This window comes from Heterodontus francisci, chromosome 25, assembly GCF_036365525.1.
Source record: "Heterodontus francisci isolate sHetFra1 chromosome 25, sHetFra1.hap1, whole genome shotgun sequence".
NCBI classification, from domain to species: Eukaryota; Metazoa; Chordata; class Chondrichthyes; order Heterodontiformes; family Heterodontidae; genus Heterodontus; species Heterodontus francisci.
This window is the reverse complement of record NC_090395.1, coordinates 70219419-70242945: the sequence shown is the minus strand read 5'-3', so window position 1 is coordinate 70242945 and position 23527 is coordinate 70219419. Positions and strand designations below refer to the sequence as shown.

At 45.7% G+C, this 23527-nt stretch overlaps 1 protein-coding gene across 1 annotated transcript in view; it reads right to left on the bottom strand.

The window, feature by feature from the left end:
• The window catches only part of LOC137383976 (cyclin-dependent kinase 18-like), a 127413-nt gene that overhangs the window by 12270 nt on the left and 91616 nt on the right, over nt 1–23527 (bottom strand). The window contains exons 10-14 of the mRNA XM_068057472.1: nt 21298–21418; nt 12767–12864; nt 7841–7946; nt 6321–6363; nt 5214–5304 (exon numbers count right to left, since the gene is read on the bottom strand). Of these exons, the coding sequence (XP_067913573.1) occupies nt 5214–5304; nt 6321–6363; nt 7841–7946; nt 12767–12864; nt 21298–21418 (459 nt within the window). The remainder of the gene's footprint in view (nt 1–5213; nt 5305–6320; nt 6364–7840; nt 7947–12766; nt 12865–21297; nt 21419–23527) is intronic.

The following is a 23527-nucleotide window of genomic DNA, read 5'->3' as shown; positions in this document are numbered from 1 at the left end:
CAGCAGCGAAGAGAAGCACGATGGCAGGAGGGAGCGGGGGTACTGTTGGCAGTGAGATAGAGGCGGCGATAACAGCCACTGTGGGCATTTGGGTTTCATTTGTTTTTGTCTTTGTGATAAATTGACTGGTGCCATCTTCACTACTGGCAGCTGCCAAAAAGATGGCAGACAGTCACATTTCATTGCATGAAGCTGCATTTGAGCATGTGCAAGTACTGCGCCACCTAGTGGTTGCATTGTCAGCAAGCGCAGCTAATAACCAATTGCAACACGAGGAACATCCTTTTTATGCAGCCAGCGGTTAGAATGTGGAATACACTGACTGAGAGTGTGGCGGAGGCAGATTCAACGGTGGCTTTTAAAAGGGAAATGGATAATTATATGAAGGGAAAACACTTTCAGGGCTATGGGGAATGGGCAGGGGAGCAGGACTAGCTGAGTTGCTTTTGCAGAAAGCCAGCACGGACATGGTGGGCCAAATGGCCTCCTTCTGTGCTGTAAGCATTCTATGATTCTAGTCACTGTTGTGATATAAGATACACAGCAGTGAACGTATGAACGGGAAAGTCCCACAAACAGCAATGAAATCAATGACCAGATAATCTGTTTTTAGTGATGTTAATTGGGATATGAATATTAGCGAGGGCACTGGGGAGAAATTCCTTAACAGTGCAGTAGAGTCTTTTGCATCAACCCGAGAGGGAAGACAGGACCTCAGCTTAACATCTCATCCAATAGTGCAGCGATAGTGTGAGTGAGGTGTCAGCTGGGAAGGTGAGTTTCAGTTTAAAATAACTTACCTTTTGTTTCGGCGGACAAGGGGACTGCTGGGTAAGTAAACCTATATATTCGGGCAGTTGCCAAACCCGAAACACTACACGTGTAGTGTCCCCCACCCATCCTCCTCCTCTAACCAAAAAAAAAAGGCCTCTTGTGTGGAGGGTTTGGTAAGGTAAGGTTTTCCTTTTTTTTTAAAATCTCTTTTGTCAATTTAGAGCAGAGGGGATGGAAGCTAGGGCAGTTGTATGCTCCTCTTGTAGGATGTGGGAGGTGAGGGTCACCACTGGTGTCCCTACTGACTTCACCTGTGAGAGGTGCACCCAACTCCAGCTCCTCGCAGACCGCGTGAGGGAACTGGAGCTGGAGCTGGATGAACTTCAGATCATTCAGGATGCTGAGGGGGTGATAGCGAGCAGTTATATGGAAGTAGTGACACCTAAGTCACAGGATAAAGGTAGCTGGGTGACCGTCAGGGGAGGGATAGGGAATAGGCGCACAGTGCAGGGATCCCCTGTGGCCGTTCCCCTCAATAATACATATACCATTTTGGATATGGTTGGGGGGGGGGACCTACCAGAGGAAAGCCACAGTGGCCAGGTCTCTGGCACTGAGCCTGGCTCAGTGGCTCAGAAGGGATGGGGGGAGAATAGGAGAGCGATAGTGAGAGGAGATTCAATGGTTAGAGGAACAGACAGGAGATTCTGTGGTCGCGAACGAGACTCCTGGATGGTATATTGCCTCCCGGGTGCCAGGGTCAGGGATGTCTCGGATCGAGTCCACAGGATTCTTAAGGGGGAGGGGGAGCAGCCAGAGGTCGTGGTACATATCGGTACCAATGACATAGCTAGGAAAAGGGATGAGGACCTGAAAAGCGAATATAGGGAGTTAGGTTGGAAGCTGAAAGGCAGGACGAGCAGAGTAGTAATCTCAGGATTGTTACCGGTGCCACGTGCTAGTGAGGCTAGAAACAGGGAGCGAGTGCAGCTGAACACGTGGCTACAGAACTGGTGTAGGAGGGAGGGATTCAGATATGTGGATCATTGGGATACCTTCTGGGGAAGGTGGGACCTGTACAAGAAGGACGGGTTGCATTTGAACTGGAGGGGCACCAATATCCTGGGCAGGAGGTTTGCTAGAGCTCTTCGGGAGGGTTTAAACTAGTTTGGCAGGGGGATGGGAACCGGAGCCACGGATTAGTGGTTGGGGTAGCTGTTGAACAGGCAGATACCGAGTGCAGAAAGTCTGTGAGGAAGGTTAGACAGTTGACAGGGCAAAGTTGCAGCCAGTATGATGGGTTGAAGTGTGTCTATTTTAACACAAGAAGTGTCAGGAATAAGGGTGATGAACTTAGAGCATGGATCAGTACTTGGAGCTACGATGTTGTGGCCATTACGGAGACGTGGATATCACAGGGGCAGGAATGGATGTTGGATGTTCCGGGGTTTAGATGTTTCAAAAGGAATAGGGAGGGAGGTAAAAGAGGTGGGGGAGTGGCATTGTTAATCAGGGATAGTATCACAGCTGCAGAAAGGGAGGTCGTCGAGGAGGGTTTGTCTACTGAGTCATTATGGGTGGAAGTCAGAAACAGGAAAGGAGCAGTCACTTTGTTGGGAGTTTTCTATCGACCCCGCAATAGCAACAGAGACATGGAGGAACAGATTGGGAGGCAGATTTTGGAAAGGTGCAGAAGTAACAGGGTTGTTGGCATGGGTGACTTCAACTTCCCTAATATTGATTGGAACGTCCTTAATGCAAATAGTTTGGATGGAGCAGTTTTTGTCAGGTGTGTCCAGGAAGGTTTCCTGACTCAATATGTAGATAGGCCGACTAGAGGGGAGACTATGTTGGACTTGGTGCTTGGCAACGAACCAGGCCAGGTGGCAGATCTCTCGGGGGGAGAGCATTTCGGTGATAGTGATGACAACCCCCTGACCTTTACTATAGTCATGGAGAGGGACAGGAGCAGACGGGATGGGAAAATATTTAATTGGGGGAGGGGGAATTACAATGCTATTAGGCAGGAATTGGGGAGCATAAATTGGGAACAGATGTTCTGAGGGAAATGCACGACAGAAGTGTGGAGGTTGTTTAGGGAGCACTTGCTGCGACTGCTGGATAGCTTTGTCCCGATGAGGCAGGGAAGGGATGGTAGGGTGAAGGAACCTTGGATGACAAGAGATGTGGAACAGCTAGTCAAGAGGATGAAAGAAGCTTACTTAAGGTTGAGGAAGCAAGGATCAGACAGGGCTCTAGAGGGTTACAAGGTAGCCAGGAAGGAACTGAAGAATGGACTTAGGAGAGCTAGAAGGGGACATGAAAAAGTCTTGGCGGGTAGGATTAAGGAAAATCCCAAGGCGTTCTACACTTATGTGAGGAACAAGAGGATGGCCAGAGTGAGGGTAGGGCCGATCAGGGATAGTGGAGGGAACTTGTGCCTGGAGTCGGAGGAGGTAGGAGAGGTCCTAAATGAATACTTTGTTTCAGTATTCACTAGTGAGAGGGACCTGGTCGTTTGTGAGGACAGCGTGGAACAGGCTGATATGCTCGAACAGGTTGAAGTTAAGAGGGAGGATGTGCTGGAAATTTTGAATGAAATGAGGACAGATAAGTCCCCGGGGCCAGACGGGATATACCCAAGGATATTACGGGAAGCGAGGGAAGAGATTGCTGCTCCTTTGGCGATGATCTTTGCGTCTTCACTGTCCACTGGAGTAGTACCGGATGATTGGAGGGTGGCAAATGTTGTTCCCTTGTTCAAGAAAGGGAATAGGGATAACCCTGGGAATTATAGACCAGTCAGTCTTACGTCGGTAGTGGGCAAATTATTGGAGAGGATTCTGAGAGACAGGATTTATGATTATTTGGAAAAGCATGGTTTGATTAGAGACAGTCAGCATGGCTTTGTGAGGGGCAGGTCATGCCTCACAAGCCTTATTGAATTCTTTGAAGATGTGACAAAACACATTGATGAAGGAAGAGCAGTGGATGTGGTGTATATGGATTTTAGCAAGACATTTGATAAGGTTCCCCATGGTAGGCTCATTCAGAAAGTAAGGAGGCATGGGATTCAGGGAAAGTTGGCTGTCTGGATACAAAATTGGCTGGCCCATAGAAGTCAGAGGGTGGTAGTAGATGGAAAGTATTCAGCATGGAGCTCGGTGACCAGTGGTGTTCCACAAGGATCTGTTCTGGGACCTCTGCTCTTTGTGATTTTTATAAATGGATGAGGAAGTGGAAGGCTGGGTTAGCAAGTTTGCCGATGACATGAAGGTTGCTGGAGTTGTGGATAGTGTGGAAGGCTGTTGTAGATTGCAACGGGACATTGACAGGATGCAGAGCTGGGCTGAGAAGTGGAAGATGGAGTTCAACCTGGAAAAGTGTGAAGTGATTCATTTTGGAAGGTCGAATTTGAATGCGGAATACAGGCTTGAAGACAGGATTCTTGGTAGTGTGGAGGAACAGAGGGATCTTGGGGTCCATGTCCATAGATCGCTCAAAGTTGCCACCCAAGTTGATAGGGTTGTTAAGAAGGCGTATGGTGTGTTGGCTTTCATTAACAGGGGGATTGAGTTTAAGAGCCGCGAGGTTATGCTGCAGCTCTATAAGGCCCTGGTTAGACTACACAGAATATTGTGTTCAGTTCTGGTCGCCTCATTATAGGAAGGATGTGGAAGCTTTAGAGAGGGTGCAGAGGAGATTTACCAGGATGCTGCCTGGACTGGAGGGCATGTCCTATGAAGAAAGATTGAGGGAGCTAGGGCTTTTCTCATTGGAGCGAAGAAGGATGAGAGGTGACTTGATAGAGGGGTACAAGATGATGAGAGGCATACATAGAGTGGATAGCCAGAGACTTTTCCCAGGGTGGAAAGGGCTATCACCAGGGGGCATAATTTTAAGGTGATTGGAGGAAGGTTTCGGGGAGATGTCAGAGGTAGGTTCTTTACACAGAGAGTGGTGGGTGCGTGGAATGCGCTGCCAGCGGTGGTAGTAGAAGCAGATACATTAGGGGCATTTAAGCGACTCTTGGATAGGTACATGGATGATAGTAGAATGAAGGGCAGGTAGTTAGTTTGATCTTAGAGTAGGCTAAAGGTTCGGCACAACATCGTGGGCCGAAGGGCCTGTACTGTGCTGTACTGTTCTATGTTCTATTCCCTCAGTACTGCACTGGAAGTGTTAGCCTAGATTTTATGCTCAAGCCACTTGAGTGGGGCTTGAATCTATAACCTTTTGGCTTTAGAGGTAAGAGACTGCTATCCCTGAGCCACAGCTGACAGGTTGCTTTTAGCATTAGCCCCTGTGCTCACACAGGGTGGAACTTCCCAAGACCCCAGTGACAACAACAGAGTCTTGAATGTACCAGGCAGCTAAATGTCAAAATATGATAGCATGGCACAGAGAGGGAAATGATCCCACATTGAAAAGGAACTCACTGTCTGGGATGAAGTGGAGTCTTTCTCCCAAGTTTTTGAAGTAAAGATGCTGGAGAGCATCCTCAGCTGAAATCCTCTTCTTGGCCTCGTACTGACACAGAGAAATGAATTGAAATGTCAGTCAAGTTCTGCCAGCAAGCCCTGCATTTTAACTTGCTTAAGTCAAAACAGGATAGTTCAAAAGGAAAACACAAGCCTTCAATAAAGTAAGTCTGCTTCTAATAAGGCCTCAAATGTAAACTCACTACTACAATGTTCTGACTTTACTGCAGCCTTGCAAGAAACTCAGTCAAGATCAGAAGGAGCTGAAACTTCAAAGAGCCGCCAACTGACCAGATACTTTGAGGCACTCCCCAGCTTTCTGAATACTGTGGTTCTGCCGGTCTGCACCATGGCAGGAAAGACCTTCGCTTTACACTCAGAATTTTCCAGCCATGATTTCCCGGTGTTTTCTTTCTTGCCTTGGAATTTTGGAGCTCCGAAAGAGGTTCTGCAATCCTTCAGGTCTTGTGCAACTCAGCTGAAATCTTCAGACCACGGTGTAAATAGGAAAGATGTTACGTGGAGAGACTAAACAAACTGGGGTAGTCCCCCTTTACAGCTATCTAAAAGATGCACTGCAGAAACTCACCAAGGCTCTTTTGACAGCATGTCCCAAACCCATGACCTCCACCGCCAAAAAGACAAGGGCAGCAGGAAATGGGAACACCACCACCTGCAAGTTCCCTCCAAGCCACAAACACCATCCTGATGTGGGTGTATATCGGCTGTTACTTCACTGCCGTTGGGTCAAAATCCTGGATCTTTTTTCCTAACAGCACAGTGCGTGGAGCTTCACCACATGGACTCCAGTGGTTCAAGAAGGCAGTTCGCCACCACCTACTCAAGGGCAATTAGGGATGGGTAATAAACATAGCCTTGCCAGCACTGCCCACATCCCGTTAATGAATAAACATAACAATTGTCATTATGTTTACAAATTGCAACATTGCATTCTCTGCTGTCAAGGGACATAGTAAATAAAGCAATTTGCAAAACACATTTCAATGACAATGCATCTTTTAAGAGAAATCCATTTGCAATTAATTCAGTTATTTGGCTGCTTACCAATAAAAGGTTGGCAAAAAGATCCAGTCCTTCGGCATCCAACCTAGAAAAAAACACAGGATTTAAAACATTTTCAGCTGGACAAGGAGATCGAAATCTTGTCATAGATAACGATTTAAATAGGCATAGTCTAGAAGTAAATTTTGCCAATATTGGCAGATGAAAGCTTAAAATATGCATCTGAAATTGCTCTGTCCAGGTTTCATTAGCTGTGTTAACCCATTTAACATAAATGGATCATTGCTGCGTTAAAATAGCAGACCGTGAAATGTCACAGAAATGCAAGCTATTGAAGAACTGCATGCACTTGAGACAGCAAGCAGGGCCTCAGTTTAATGCCTTATTTGAAAGACAGCAACACTGACAGTGCAGCACTTCCTCAGTACTGCATTGGAGCATTACATAGATTTTTGTACTCAAGTCTCTGAAGTGGGAGTGGGACTTAAATCTACAACCTTCTGACTCAAAGGTATGAATGCTACCCACTGAAACACAGCTGACACCACTGTGAATATTGCAATACATATAATATATACTCGAACTGCAATGCACTACTGTGCAGACTAACGTCATCCTCACATGAGTTCTAAACATGATGTTATCAGTACAATTATTTCGTTTTCTGATATATTCCATTTGAAGTTAATAAAGTCAGCAGCTACAGACAGCACAGCCCTCACTGAGGTCTGGCTGCTAGGATGTGTGTTACGCATTGTGTGTTTGCCACACTCAACACCAGCTGCAACTGGGTTCCTGCTCCTGAGGCCAGTGAAGTACCGCGAGAGGGAGGCGTACAACTGTGAGACATGGAGACATTCTGGAGAGTCAGGGTTGGGTCCAAAAATGATTCTGTCCATGAGTGAATATTCTACCCACACCCACAGCCTAGGCTCACATTGAAGACCAATGTTTGGTGAGTTACTGGACCCCAGCAAGAGGCACGAGGTCAAGTGGTTGACCACTAAATAGGGACAGCACCAGCAAAAGGGGGGATTGGGGGAGGAGCACCAGGAAATGGAGGAGGGGCAGCAGGAAATGGGGGAATTGGGGGAGGGGCACCAGTAAATGGGGTTCTTTCCTCTACAAAAGAGAAAATTGAAGGATGATCTGATAGAGGTGTTAAAAATTATGAACAGGTTCTATAAGGTAGACGAAGGGAAAATGTTTCCACCTGTGGGGAAAGCCAAAACTAGAAGCCATGAATAGAAGATAGTCACTACTAAATCCAATAAAGAATCCTCCTTTAGCCAGAGAGTGGTTACAATGTGAAACTCGCTACCACAAGGTGTAGATGAGGCAAATAGCCCAGATACATTTAAAGGGAAGCTGGATAAACATATGAGGGAGAAAGGAATAAAAGAATGTATTGAGATGAAGTAAAGAAAGTGAGAAGGCGTATGTGTGGAGCATAAACACCAGCATAGACCTGTTGGGCTGAATGGTCTGTTTCTGTGCTATAAATGCTATGACATACATGATTTACAGTAAGGGGGAATGAGGAGGATGGTTTACCAGCATACCTGGGAACATGGTGGATCATTGGTTGCGGTCGATAATAAGGAAAATTATAAGCCTTGAATTCTTCATTGGATGTAATTCCTGACCATGTGTCTTCTGTTGGAGTACCTGCAACAAGACATTTGTAGGACTCATGTTTAAAATAAAGATAATTAACTGCACAACAAATTATTTCTTGATTGAGGAGCTATCTACAAGATGCACTGCATTTATCTATGGAGAATGGATTTTAGAGGGAATGTTGTCCCTAGCTATGGACTCCATCCCTCTCCCTGGCAATTATTTGAGACTAAACCTGGCTGTTCGCAACCTTGGTGTCACGCCCGTGATGAGCTTCCAACCACATATTCATGCCATCACTATGACCACCTATTTCCACTTCAATAATATCGCCTGCCTTCACCCCTGCCTCAGCTCATCTGCTGCTGAAACCCTCATTCATACTTTTGCTACCTCTGGACTTGATTATTCCAATGCGCTCTTAGCCGGTCTCCCGCATTCTACCTTCTATAAACTTGAGGTCATCCAATACTCTGTTGCCAATGTCCTTACTCGCACCAAGTCCCGTTCACCTATCACCCCTGTGCTTGCTGAACTATATTGGCTCCCAGTCAAGCAATGCCACATTTTAAAAATTCTCATCCTTGTTTTCAATCCCTTCATGGCCTCACCCTTCCCTATCACTGTAATCTCCTCCAGCCCCACAACCCTCCGAGATATCTACATTCATCTATTTCTGGCCTCTTGACATTCCTGATTTTTATTGCTCCACCATTGGCGGACATGCCTTCAGCTGCCTGGGCCCTAAGCTCTGGAATTCCCTCCCTAAACCTCTCCAGCTCTCTACCTCTTTCTTCCTTTAAACCAATCTCTTTGAATAAGATTTTGGCCCATCTTCCCTAATATCTCCTTGTGTGGCTCGGTGTTTAATTTTGCTTTATAATGCTCCTGTGAAGCGTCTTGGGATATTTTATTACATTAAAGGCGCTATATAAATATAGTTTGTTGCTGTAGATGAGCAGATAGTTGTTTCACACACAACACAAACAAGAAATGCTGGAATCACTCAGCAGGTCTGGCAGCATCTGTGGAAAGAGAAGCACAGTTAACGTTTCGGGTCAGTGACCCTTCTTCGGATAGTTGTTTCATACGTGTGAAAGACCCAAGTGGCTTTTGTTTTCAGAGCTAGGATTACTCAAGCATAATAAAATAAACAACAACTGCGGGCATTAATATATCGCAGTCCTCACGTAAAATAATCACAGAACACTTTACAGGATGGGGAAGGGGAGAGGAGCACTGGGAGGAGGAGGACTAGAGAGAAGCCATTGGTCGCAGTATATTCCACTGCGTCAATGGGTTCTTGGTCAGCTCATCAACGTCTGAGCTGTGCATCCTCTAAACAGGAAGAATGGATAAAGAATTTACAGAAGTGGCGAGTGAGAGAGAGAAATGGAGAGAGGAAGGGGGAAATGGAGAGAGCAAGAGGGAAATGGAAAGAGGAAGAAGGAAATGGAGAGAGGAAGGGGGAAATGGAGAGAGGAAGAGGGAAATGGAGAGAGGAAGAGGGAAATGGAGAGAGGAAGGGGGAAATGGAGAGAGGAAGAGGGAAATGGAGAGAGGAAGGGGGAAATGGAGACATGAAGGGGGAAATGGAGAGAGGAAGGGGGAAATGGAGAGAGGAAGAGGGAAATGGAGAGAGGTAGGGGGAAATGGAGAGAGGAAGAGGGAAATGGAGAGAGCGAAAGGGAAATGGAGAGAGCAAGAAGGAAATGGAGAGAGAAAAGGGGTATTTGAGAGAGGAAGGGGGAAATGGAGAGAGGAAGAGGGAAATGGAGAGAGGAAGAGGGAAATGGAGAGAGGAAGGGGGAAATGGAGAGGAAGGGGGAAATGGAGGGAGCAAGAGGGAAATGGAGAGAGGAATGGGGACATGGAGAGAGGAAGAGGGAAATGGAGAGAGGAAGGGGGAAATGGAGAGAGGAAGAGGGAAATGGAGAGAGGAAGAAGGAAGTAGAGACATGAAGGGGGAAATGGAGAGAGGAAGAGGGAAATGGAGAGAGGAAGAGGGAAATGGAGAGAGGAAGGGGGAAATGGAGAGAGGAAGAGGGAAATGGAGAGAGGAAGGGGGAAATGGAGAGAGGAAGGGGGAAATGGAGAGAGCAAGAGGGAAATGGAAAGAGGAAGAAGGAAATGGAGAGAGGAAGGGGGAAATGGAGAGAGGAAGAGGGAAATGGAGAGAGGAAGAGGGAAATGGAGAGAGGAAGGGGGAAATGGAGAGAGGAAGAGGGAAATGGAGAGAGGAAGGGGGAAATGGAGACATGAAGGGGGAAATGGAGAGAGGAAGGGGGAAATGGAGAGAGGAAGAGGGAAATGGAGAGAGGTAGGGGGAAATGGAGAGAGGAAGAGGGAAATGGAGAGAGCGAAAGGGAAATGGAGAGAGCAAGAAGGAAATGGAGAGAGAAAAGGGGTATTTGAGAGAGGAAGGGGGAAATGGAGAGAGGAAGAGGGAAATGGAGAGAGGAAGAGGGAAATGGAGAGAGGAAGGGGGAAATGGAGAGGAAGGGGGAAATGGAGGGAGCAAGAGGGAAATGGAGAGAGGAATGGGGACATGGAGAGAGGAAGAGGGAAATGGAGAGAGGAAGGGGGAAATGGAGAGAGGAAGAGGGAAATGGAGAGAGGAAGAAGGAAGTAGAGACATGAAGGGGGAAATGGAGAGAGGAAGAGGGAAATGGAGAGAGGAAGAGGGAAATGGAGAGAGGAAGGGGGAAATGGAGAGAGGAAGGGGGAAATGGAGAGAGGAAGAGGGAAATGGAGAGAGGAAGGGGGAAATGGAGAGAGGAAGGGGGAAATGGAGAGAGGAAGGGGGAAATGGAGAGAGGAAGAGGGAAATGGAGAGAGGAAGGGGGAAAGGAGAGAGGAAGGGGGAAATGGAGAGAGGAAGAGGGAAATGGAGAGAGGAAGAGGGAAATGGAGAGAGGAAGGGGGAAATGGAGAGAGGAACGGGGAAATGGAGAGAGGAAGGGGGAAATGGAGAGAGGAAGAGGGAAATGGAGAGAGGAAGGGGGAAATGGAGAGAGGAAGAGGGAAATGGAGAGAGGAAGGGGGAAATGGAGAGAGGAATGGGGAAATGGAGAGAGGAAGGGGGAAATGGAGAGAGGAAGAGGGGAATGGAGAGAGGAAGGGGGAAATGGAGAGAGGAATGGGGAAATGGAGAGAGGAAGAGGGAAATGGAGAGAGGAAGGGGGAAATGGAGAGAGGAAGAGGGAAATGGAGAGAGGAAGAGGGAAGTAGAGACATGAAGGGGGAAATGGAGAGAGGAAGGGGGAAATGGAGAGAGGAAGAGGGAAATGGAGAGAGCGAAAGGGAAATGGAGAGAACAAGAGGGAAATGGAGAGAGAAAAGGGGTATTTAAGAGAGGAAGGGGGAAATGGAGAGAGCAAGAGGTAAATGGAGAGAGGAAGGGGGAAATAGAGAGAGGAAGAGGGAAATGGAGAGAGCAAGAGGGAAATGGAGAGAGCGAGAGGGAAGTGGAGAGAGGAAGGGGGAAATAGAGCGAGGAAGGGGGAAATGGAGAGAGCAAGAGGGAAATGGAGAGAGGAAGAGGGAAGTGGAGAGAGGAAGAGGGAAGTGGAGAGAGGAAGAGGGAAGTGGAGAGAGGAAGGGGGAAATAGAGAGAGGAAGGGGAAATGGAGAGGGAAGAGGGAAATGGAGAGAGGAAGGGGGGAAATAGAGAGAGGAAGAGGGAAATGGAGAGAGCAAGAGGGAAATGGAGAGAGGAAGGGGGAAATTGAGAGAGGAAGGGGGAAATGGAGAGAGGAAGGGGGAAATGGAGAGAGGAAGGGGGAAATGGAGAGAGGAAGAGGGAAATGGAGAGAGGAAGGGGGAAATGGAGAGAGCAAGAGGGAAATGGAGAGATGAAGGGGAAAATGGAGAGAGGAAGGGGGAAATGGAGAGAGCGAAAGGGAAATGGAGAGAGCAAGAGGTAAATGGAGAGAGGAAGGGGGAAATAGAGAGAGGAAGAGGGAAATGGAGAGAGCAAGAGGGAAATGGAGAGAGCAAGAGGGAAGTGGAGAGAGGAAGGGGGAAATAGAGAGAGGAAGGGGAAAATGGACAGGGCAAGAGCCAAATGGAGAGAGCAAGAGGGAAATGGAGAGAGGAAGAGGGAAATGGAGAGAGGAAGAGGGAAGTGGAGAGAGGAAGGGGGAAATAGAGAGAGGAAGGGGGAAATAGAGAGAGGAAGGGGGAAATGGAGAGAGGAAGAGGGAAATAGAGAGACGAAGGGGGAAATGGAGAGAGGGAGGGGGAAATGGAGAGAGGAAGAGGGAAGTGGAGAGAGGAAGGGGGAAATGGAGAGAGGAATGGGGAAATGGAGAGAGGATGAGGGAAATGGAGAGAGGAAGGGGGAAATGGAGAGAGGAAGGGGGAAATGGAGAGAGGAAGAGGGAAATGGAGAGAGCAAGAGGGAAATGGAGAGAGGAAGGGGGAAATGGAGAGAGGAAGGGGGAAAGGAGAGAGGAAAAGGGAAACAGGAAAAGGTCTTTGGAAGATGAAGATCGAAAAGATGAGATGAGGCTAATTGGAAACTGAACTTAACTAAACAAACCCCAAACCAACAGGAAAGATAGCACATCATTCTGAAAAATGTGACCATTGGTTGAAAGATTGAATTCATTTGAATCCACGATACTATAGTAGGTAACGTGACCCCCCACCCCCAGCCAAAGAGTCATTACTATATTTTGTAATGACATTCTCAGCTTACTAGGCAATGCATTTGCTCTCTTAATGAAAGCCTTCAGCTTTATTAACCTCTTTGTCATGAACGCATTAACACTGGCTATTAAACTCTCGGCATGCTAATCATGTCAGGATCTGGGGCTTGGTGTATTCTCGGTGTCTCAGTCACAATATTTCAATACTCCACTCACCTAAAAGCCTGAAAATTAAGTGTAATTCTTCCTTCACTGTGGATCCTGGGAACAATGGCCTTCCAGCAGCCATTTCATATAGAATACAACCAACTCCCCTGGAAATATTTAGCACAGAAAAGGATATTGAGATTATCACATATGCAGTGCAATGGTCTGAATCTAGAACCGAGCTATACATTGTAGTAGGCACAGTTTAGAGCAGATCTATAAACTACATGGCTCAGTCTACTTCAGAGCAGGTCTATATACTTTAACAAGCTGAGTCTCTTCTTCTCTTCTCTTCTTAGGCAGTCCCTCGGGAATGAGGATGACTTTCTTCCACTCTAGGGTTGTGGGTCCTTAGGTGACTGAATAGTCCAATTCTGAATCCGCACATTCTGCCACAGGTGGGGTAGGTGGTGTTTGGTGAGGCGAGTGAATGGGATGCTCAAAATTCCGAAAGCTCCTTCCACTGTTTGTACTTGGTCGCTGCCTGGGCGTGTTGACATTGTTCGAACTGGCTGGCACCCTCGCGGATGCTTCTTCTCCATTTAGGGCGGTCTCGGGCAAGAGATTCCCACGAATCAGTGATGTCACATTTTTTCAGGGAGGCTTTAAGCACATCCTTGTAGCGTTTCCTCTGCCCTCCTGGTCGCCTCTTGCCGTGTCGGAATCGGAGTAGAAAGCTTGTTTTGGGAGTCTTGTATCAGGTATGTGGACGATGTGGCCCACCCAACATAACTAACTGGCCATGACCAGTGTCTCGATACTGGGGATGTTGGCCTGAGAGAGGACACTGATATTGGAGCGCCTGTCCTGCCACTGAATTTGCAGGATCGTGCGGAGGCACTGCTGGTGATATCGCTTCAGGGTTCTGAGATGTCTGCTGTACAGTGTCCATGTTTCCAACACATACAGGAGGTCAGGTAACACTGTGGCCCTGTAGACCATAAGCTTGGTGCCAGGTTTGAGGTCTTTGTCATCAAACACTCTTTTCCTCAGACTACCGAAGGCTGCGCTGGCACACTGGAGACGATGCTGAGTTTCATCGTTGATGTCTACCCAAGTTGAGACTAGGACGGAGCTATTAACTGTAACAGAATCAGCCAATAGTAGGTCCATTCATTGCTACAGGCTCAGATTACAGCAGGTTAATAATGCATGAATTTAATGGATTCACAGAACAGCAATCTATGTAATACTATGTTGTTGATAATTCCCAAGGCACTATGCTCGCTGTCTCGTTGTAACTGTGCAAGATAACTTAGAAAAGTTAAAAAGTTCAGAAGTGTAATATTGTGTCATGCTATGAGAACTAAACATTAAAGTTGTTGGAAATGGCTGAGAAGTATTACAAACGAAATCTTTAGAAAACAGTCTTTTGTAAAGAGCTAATATAAAAACAAGAAATGCTGCATTTCTTGCTTTTATTTCAGATTTCCAGCATCTGCAATATTTTGCTTTTATATTTGTAAAGAACTGTTCAGTAACCCAGTCTCTGACGTAACAATGTGAAGAAACATACATGACACTAAGGCTAGCAGTTTTCAAAAAGGCAATTGTAGAAACAATAGTAATTCTATCGTGCCTTTCATAACCTCAGGACTTCCCAAAGCACTTTACAGCCAATGAAGTACTTTTTGAAGTGTAGTCACTGTTGTAGCAAAGGTGGCAGCCAGTTTGTACACAGCAAGCTCCCACTAATGTGATAATGACCAGATCATCTGTTTTTAGATATTTATCTCTTAAAGAACAACTCCAAAAACACATTCTCAGGTCATTATTACATTGCTGTTTATGGGGATTAAAGATTAATTTCCTCTGCGGGCTACCCAGGAGAAAAATCACAGGGGCATGGCATTATTTTATTTCAGTTACTTTGAACACTTTCATCTTATAGTTCTAAAATTATTGGGGATGGGTTAAAGAAAGACTGTTTGTTTGAGCAGGAGGACATGTGATGAAATGTCCAGGAATATGTCCACTCAGAGTTGGCAACACTAATTACTAACTGATATTGGTTATTGGCATTGCAAGGTAAGAAAGGTTTACAGTTTATTTCATATATAGTAAGTAGTTTTTTTTAGGGAGTTCTGTAGTAACGAGGAACAGGGAAGAAGGGCCCTAGTGTAACTGATATAATTTGATATTAAGATCTTCCAAAAGGTTAATTTAAAGGGTTAAGTCATGGCAGGAGAGCTCCAAGCTGTGGTGTGCTCCATGTCGGAAGCAGGGAACATTTCCAGTGCGCGGGACCAGCACGTGTACAGGAAGTGTCTCCAGCTGCAGCTCCTGGAAGCCCAGGTTTTGGAGCTAGAGCAGCAGCTGGGGGCACTGTGGAGCATTCACAAGGCAGAGAGTATCGTGGATAGCACGTATAGAGAGGTGGTCACACCGCAGGCTCAGATTCCACAGGCAGGAAGGGAATGGGTAGATTCCACCTGAAGAGATGGAGAGCCGTTAATTCCCAGCCTCGTGTTTTCCCAGATAGATTACAACTCTTGGCCATCCCCTCCCCCCTCACCTCCCTTACCCCCCCCCACCCCCCCCCCACCCCACCCCCACCCACCCTCCTCCCCGCCACCGATTGTGAGGCTAGCGGCTGCTGATCTCTGCTTGTTCCAGGTCCCGATTACCAGGTGGTGGTGGCACCCTTCCACCACCTTTATTCGGAGGAGAGTTTCATCTGTAGACTTTTTTTTATTAAAATAAAACCACCCAGTTTGTACTATTAAATAAGAATGGGAAGGGTCAATGATATTTTTAACCAAAGTTCTAGCTATGGCAGTTATTGAATGATGCTTCAGACAGATTGTCTGCAGGCAGAGCTCAGTCTGAACATCTCTATTGCTTAAAGCACTTAAGATATTTTGTCTATTGTGAAAATTATATATATATGCTTTTTGAAGTGGAGCAAGAGGACTAGGCAGGCAGTTCAGGAACCTCCTGCGGCTATTCCCCTGCTAAACAGATATACTGCTTTGGATACTGTTGGGGGGAATGGCCTCTCAGGGGAAAGCAGCAACAGCCCAATTTGTTGCACCATGGTTGGCTCTGCTGCACAGGGGAGGAGTAAAAATTGTGGGAATGCAATAGTTATAGTGGATTCAATTGTAAGGGGAATAGATAGGCATTTCTGTGGCCGCAAATGAGACTCCAGTATGGTATGTTGCCTCCCTGGTGCTAGGGTCAAGGATGTCTCAGAGCAGTTACAGGACATTCTGAAGGGGGAGGGTGAACAGCCAGTGGTCGTGGTACACATTGGTACAAACGACATAGGTAAAAAAAAAAAAGGATGGGGTCCTAAAAGCAGAATATAGGGAGCTAGGAAGTAAGTTGAAAAGTAGAACCTCAAAGGTAGTGATCTCAGGATTACTACCAGTGTCACGTGCTAGTCAGAGTAGAATTAGCAGGATATATCAGATGAATACGTGGCTGAAGAGATGGTGTGAGGTGGAGGGTTTTAGATTCCTGGGACATCGGGACCAGTTCTGGGGGAGGTGGGACCAGTACAAACTGGACAGGCTACACCTGGGCAGGACCGGGACTGATGTCCTAGGGGGAGTATTTTCTAGAGTGGTTGGGGAGGGTTGAAACTAAAATGGCAGGGGGATGGGAACCTTTGCAAGGAGTCAGAGGAGGGGGGTTCAAAGCCAAGAACAAAAGACAGTAAGGGGAATAAGAAAAGTGATAGACAGAGAAATCAAGGGGCTGAATCAAACAGGGCCACAGTGACAAATAGTGGGAAGGGGACAAGTAATGTTAAAAAGACAAGCCTTAAGGCTTTGTGCCTCAACACGCGGAGCATTCGCAATAAAGTGGATGAATTAATCGCACAAATAGATGTAAACGGGTATGATTAGATTATTAGATTAGAGATACAGCACTGAAACAGGCCCTTCGGCCCACCGAGTCTGTGCCGACCATCAACCACCCATTTATACTAATCCTACACTAATCCCATATTCCTACCAAACATCCCCACCTGTCCCTATATTTCCCTACCACCTACCTATACTAGTGACAATTTATAATGGCCAATTTACCTATCAACCTGCAAGTCTTTTGGCTTGTGGGAGGAAACCCACGCAGACACAGGGAGAACTTGCAAACTCCACACAGGCAGTACCTGGAATCGAACCCGGGCCCCTGGAGCTGTGAGGCTGCGGTGCTAACCACTGCGCCACTGTGCCGCGATATAATCGGGATTATGGAGACATGGTTGCAAGGTGACCAGGGATGGGAAATGAACATCCAGGAGTATCCAGTATTTAGGAAGGACAGACAAAAAGAAAAAGGTGGTGGAGTTGAATAGCTGGTTAAAGAGGAAATTAACGCAATAGTGAGGAAAGATATTAACTCTGATGATGTGGAATCTGTATGGGTAGAGCTGAAAAACACTAAGGGGCAAAAATCGTTAGTGGAGGTTGTATACAGACCTCCAAAATGGAGTGGTGATGTTGGGAATGGCATTAAACAGGAAATTAGAGACGCATGCGATAAAGGAACATCTGGAATTATGGGTGAGTTTAATCTGCATATAGATTGGGCAAATCAAATTAGTCACAATAGAGGAGGAATTCTTGGACTGTATATGGGATGGTTTTCTGGACCAATACGTTGAGGAACCAAGTAGAGAACAGGCCATCCTAGACTGGGTATTGTGTAATGAGAGAAGAATAATTGACAATCTAGTGGTGCGAGACCCCTTGGGGACGAGCGACCATAATATGATAGAATTCTTCATCAAGATGGAGAGTGATGTAGTCAATTCTGAGACTAGAGTCCTGAATCTTAGTAAAGGAAACTACGAAGGTATGAGGCGCAAGTTGGCTATGACGGATTGGGAAACATTACTTAAAGAGATGACGGTGGATAGGCAATGGCAAACATTTAAAGAGCGTATGGATGAACTGCAACAATTGTTTATCTCTGTCTAACGCAAAAGTAAAACGGGAAAGGAAGCCAAACCATAGTTTACAAGGGAAATTAGAGATAGCATTAGATCCAAGGAAGAGGCATATAAATTTGTCAGGAAAAACAACAGACCTGAGGATTGGGAGCAGTTGAGAAATCAGCAAAGGAGGACCAAGGGACTGATTAAGAAGGGGAAAATAGAGTATGCCAGCAAGCTTGCGGGCAACATAAAAACTGACTGTAAAAGTTTCTATAAATATGTGAAGAGAAGAAGATTGGTGAAGACAAATGTAGGTCCCTTACAGTCAGAAACAGGGGAATTTATTATGGGGAACGAAGAAATGACTGACCAACTAAATGCATACTTTAGTTCTGTCTTCACAAAGGAGGACACAAATATCATACCAGAAATGTTGGGGAACAGAGGGCTTAGTGAGAGAGAGGAACTGAAAGAAAGCAGTATTAGTAGAGAAATGGTGTTGGGGAAATTGATGGGATTGAAGGCCGATAAATCCCCAGGGCCCGATGGTATGCATCCCAGAGTACTTAAGGAAGTGGCCCTAGAAATAGTGGATGCATTGGTGGTCATCTTCCAAGATTCTATAGACTCTGGAACAGTTCCTACAGATTGGAGGGTAGCTAATGTAACCCCACTATTTAAAAAGGGAGGTAGAGAGAAAGCAGGGAATTATAGACCAGTCAGCCTAATGTCGGTAGTGGGGAAAATTCTAGAGTCCGTTATCAAAGATTTTATAGCAGAACACTTAGAGAACAGTGGTAGAATCGGGCAGAGTCAGCATGGATTTACGAAAGGGAAATCGTGCTTGACAAATCTACTAGAATTCTTCGAGGATGTAACTAGTAGAGTTGATGAGGGGGAGCCAGTGGATGTGGTTAATAGGACTTTCAAAAGGCTTTCGACAAAGTCCCACATAAGAGATTAGCGTGTAAAATTAATGCACATGGGATTGGGGGTAGTGTATTGCGATGGATAGAAAATTAGTTGGCAGACAGGAAACAAAGAGTAGCGATAAATGGATCTTTTTCCGAATGGCAGGCAGTGACTAGTGGGGTCCAAGCTATTCACAATATATATTAATAATTTAGATGAGGGAATTAAATGTAATATCTCCAGATTTGCAGATGACACAAAACTGGGTGGGAGGGTGAGTTGTGAGGAGGATGCAGAGAGGCTTCAGGGTGATTTGGACAAGTTGAGTGAGTGGGCTAATGCATGGCAGATGCAGTATAATGTGGATAAATGTGAGGTTATCCACTTTGGTAGCAAAAACAGGAAGGCAGATTATTATCTGAACGGCTATAAACTGAGAGAGGGGAATATGCAGGGAGACCTGGGGGTTCTCGTACACCAGTCGCTGAAGGTAAGCATGCAGGTCCAACAGGCAGTAAAAAAGGCAAATGGTATGTTGGCCTTCATAGCGAGAGGATTCGAGTACAGGAGCAGGGATGTCTTACTGCAATTATACAGGGCCTTGGTGAGGCCACACCTGGAATATTGTGTGCAGTTTTGGTCCCCTTATCCGAGGAAGGTTATTCTTGCTATAGAGGGAGTGCAGCAAAGGTTTACCAGACTGATTCCTGGGATGGCGGGACTGACGTATAAGGAGAAATTGAGTCGGTTAGGATTATATTCGCTTGACATCAGAAGAGTGAGGGGGGATCTCATAGAAACCTATAAAATTCTAACAGGACTTGACAGGGTAGATGCAGGAAGGATGTTCCCGATGGTGGGGGAGTACAGAACCAGGGGTCATAGTCTAAGGATACGGGGTATACATTTCAGGACTAAGATGAGGAGAAATTTCTTCACCCAGAGAGTGGTGAACCTGTGGAATTCGCTACCACAGAAAGCAGTTGAGGCCAAAACATTGTATGTTTTCAAGAAGGAGTTAGATATAGCTCTTGGGTCTAAAGGAATCAAACGGTATGGGGCGAAAGCGGGAACAGGTTACTGAGTTGGATGATCAGCCATGATCATAATGAATGGCGGAGCAGGCTCGAAGGGCCGAATAGCCTACTCCTGCTCCTATTTTCTATGTTTCTAATTATAATCAGGAATTTGTTGATCTGTATCCTAACTACATCTACCTAACTTGGTTCCGTAACGCTTGCCTGACAAAAATCTATCACTCTTAATTTTCAAAATTTATTGATGATTACACAATGTTCAGTACCACTCGCAACTCCTCAGATACTGAAGCAGTCCGTGCCCGATGCAGAAAAACCTGGACAACATTCAGGTTTGGGCTGAAAAATGGCAAGATGCACTGCAGCAACTCGCCAAGCCTCCTTCAACAGCACCTTCCAAGCCCACAACCTCTACCACCTAGAAGGACAAAGGCAGCAGATGCATGGCAACACCACCACCTGCCAGTTCCCCTCCAAGTCACACACCATCCTGACTTGGAACTATATCGCCGTTCCTTCACTGTCACTGGGTCAAAATCCTGGAACTCTCTCCCTAACAGCACTGTGGGTGTCCCTACCCCACATGGACTGCAGAGGTTCAAGAAGGCAGCTCACCACCACCTTCTCAAGGACAATTAACAATGAGCAGGAGTGAATAAAAAATAATTGCCTATAGAGACAGTGAACTGGCTCCCCCAATTTGACAGGGCGGATAGAGAGAAACAGAACAAAGAGCAATAACTTTAAAATTAAAGCCAGGTCATTTAGAGGATGATATCAGGAAGCGTTTCTTCACACAAAGGGTAGTGGAAATCTGGAACTCTCTCCCCCAGAAAAGCTGTTGAAGCAGGGACTCAGTTGAAAATTTCAAAATTGAGATTGCTTTTTGTTCGGCAAGGGTATTAAGAGTTATGGAACTAAGGCAGGTAGAGTTAAGATACAGATCAGCCAGGATCTAACTGAATGGTAGAACAGGCTCAAAGGGTGGAATGGCCTTCCCGTGTTCTTATGTTCCTATGTACCCTGACAAAAAGGGCAAGTTAACCCATGTTAGCATCATCTGATCACTATGTTAATACAACTTAGCCACCTCTTTCACACATATAAGAAATACAGTGTAGTGAATTGGGGGAGGAGAATTGGGTCCTCTCTTTCGACTCCAACCCATGCAAGTGTCATCTGTGGCTCATGGGTAGTGCTCTCAGCACTAAGCCAGAAGTTTGTAGGTTCAAGTCCCACTTGAATTGAGCACATAAATGTAGGCTGACACTCCCAGTGTAGTAGGGAGGGAAGGTGCTGTCTTTCAGATTATTGAAAAAGATTCCATAATGCTATTTCAAAGAAGATCAGGAGAGTTATCCCTGGTGTCCTGGCTGATATTTATTCTTCAATCAACCTCACCATAAATAGCTTCTCTGGTCATTGTCACATTGCAGTTTGTGGGAGATTGCTGTGCACAAATTGGCTGCCATGTTTCCTGCACTACAAAAATGTACTTTATTGGCTGTAAAGCACTTTGGGATGTGGTCAAAGTGCTATATAAATGCAAGTCATTCTTCAATATAAAAGGATTGAAGCTGAAGTTAATGTCTACTTTCTGCACAGGTATTGATGTTCTCCCACTAATTACTGGAAATGTCTTGTCAGTAAAATTTAAAGGTTTGGAGAGATATAACAATTTTTATTTTCTACCAGCTACTCACCACATGTCGATCTGTGTTGAGTATTCCGTGGAGCCCATCAGGACATCTGGGGGTCGGTACCATAATGTTACCACCTCATTTGAATAGGTTTTGGTGGGAACAGATTTTGCTCTAGCCAGACCTGAAAAGGAAACAGTTAATACTGTTTGAATGTGGTAACTGTACTTGTTAATGAATCTCACAGTATTGCCATCTGTGACATACAGATTTTTTTTCTTGCTTAGATCTCCATAGATTATGAATATTTTGGGATCAGGAGATTAACCTGCTCCCTGTGTCCATTAAAGCTGCTCTGGATTAACTACCAGTAAGTCCACCAGGGATGATTCTCCTTTCTGCTTACCCTCCTCCTGCCCGCATTAGTAAAGGTTGGGTATTTATTCCCAGGGCAGTGTACCTCAGCTTAGATACTCAGCAGGATGGAGGAATTAAGCTAATTCATTCTCAGGATGTGGGTGCTGGTAAGGCCAGCATTTAATGTCCATCCTTAATTGCCCCTTGAGAAGGTGGTGATGAGCTGCCTTCTTGAACAGCTGCAGTCCATGTGGTGAAGGCAAACCCACAGTGCTGTTAGGTTTTGACCAAGTGACAGTGACGGAAAGGCAATATATTTCTAAATGACTGGAGGTGGTGGAGTTCCCACGTGCTTGCTTTCCTTGTCCTTCTAGGTGGTGGAGGTTGTCGGTTTGGGAGGTGCTGTCGCCCACGGCTTGTCTTAGCCTTTTGGCTACCAACCTACTGGCACTGCATTCAGCAGTGCACCTTCTACCCTCCTCGCACTCGCTGTGGCACTTGATTGCAGTGTAATGCAATAACATTCTCCACAGTAGTTATCTATACCGATTACAAACTGGCATTCAAACTTATTGCTCATCTATAGATGACATCAACAATGGTGCCCATTTCCAGTCATTAACTATTGGCACAATCTGCAATAACCTCTGTTGGCACAGTTGAGAAATCTGGACGTTTGATAGGTGATTTTTCACTCATGTCTAGTCTTCAACCCTCTGCTTCTATTTTATCAGCACTATCCTGGTCAGCTTACTCCTCTGAAGTTATATCTTTTGCTCTTTGCAAGTTTCACATATGTCATCCCAAATACTCTTCCTGTTTGAAATTAAAGTTTAGTACACTCTCCTGCACTAATTCTTCCTTGAGAAGGCTGTCATCGGAATACGAGTAGGCCATTCAAGCCTATTCCACATTCAATTATATCATGACTGATCTGTATCTAAATACCATCTACCCGCTTTGATTTCGTATCACTTAATACCCTCACGTAACAAAGTTTTATCAATCTCAGTTTTGAATTTTTCAATTGACCCTGAGCCTCAACAGCTTTTCAAGGAGAGAGTTCCAGATTTCCACTCCCCTTTGTGTGAAGAAGTGCTTCCTGACATCACCCCTGAATGGCCTAGCTCAAATTTTAAGGTTACGCCCCTTTGTTCTGGACTCCCCCACCACAGAAAATCTCTCTATCTACCCTATCAACTCCTTTAACCACATAAATAGCTCTATCAGATCACCCTTTAATCTTCTATACTTAAGAGAATACAAACCAAGTTTTTGGAACCTGATTTCATAATTTAATCGTTTAGTCCTGGTATCAGTTTGCTGAATCTACGCTGCACCACGCAATACCACCCCCTCCCCCCACCCCCACCCCTCCAAGGTCAACACATCCTTCCTAAAGCACTGTGCTAAGAACTGAACATGGCAATCCATGGAACTCTCCTTAACCTCCCTCAGTCTTCCTTTCCTTCTAACGCCTATAGGCATTTAATACCCAAGCTGAGTGTTATCTAGTCATTGTGTCCTGAGCTGCCCTATCTTCTCTTATTAATATGAACATAGGAACAGGAGGATCCATTCAGCCCCTCGAGCCTGTACTGTCATTTGAAGGCGATCACGGCTGATCCGTATCCTATCTCCATTTACCTACCTTTGCCCTATATTCCTTAATAACTTTGGTTAACAAAGACCTATCAATCTCAGATAGCTAAGAGAGTTCCAAATTTCTACCACCATTTGCATGTAGAAATGTTTCCTAACTTCACTCCTGAAAGGCCTGGGTCTAATTTTAAACTAAGCCCCCTACCCCAGACTCCCAACCAGCAGAAAGAGTTTCTCTCTATCTACCATTTCGGTTCCTTTTAATATCTTGAAAACTTTGATCAAATCAGTCCTTAACCTTCCAGATTCTAGGGGAGTACAACCCTAATTTGTG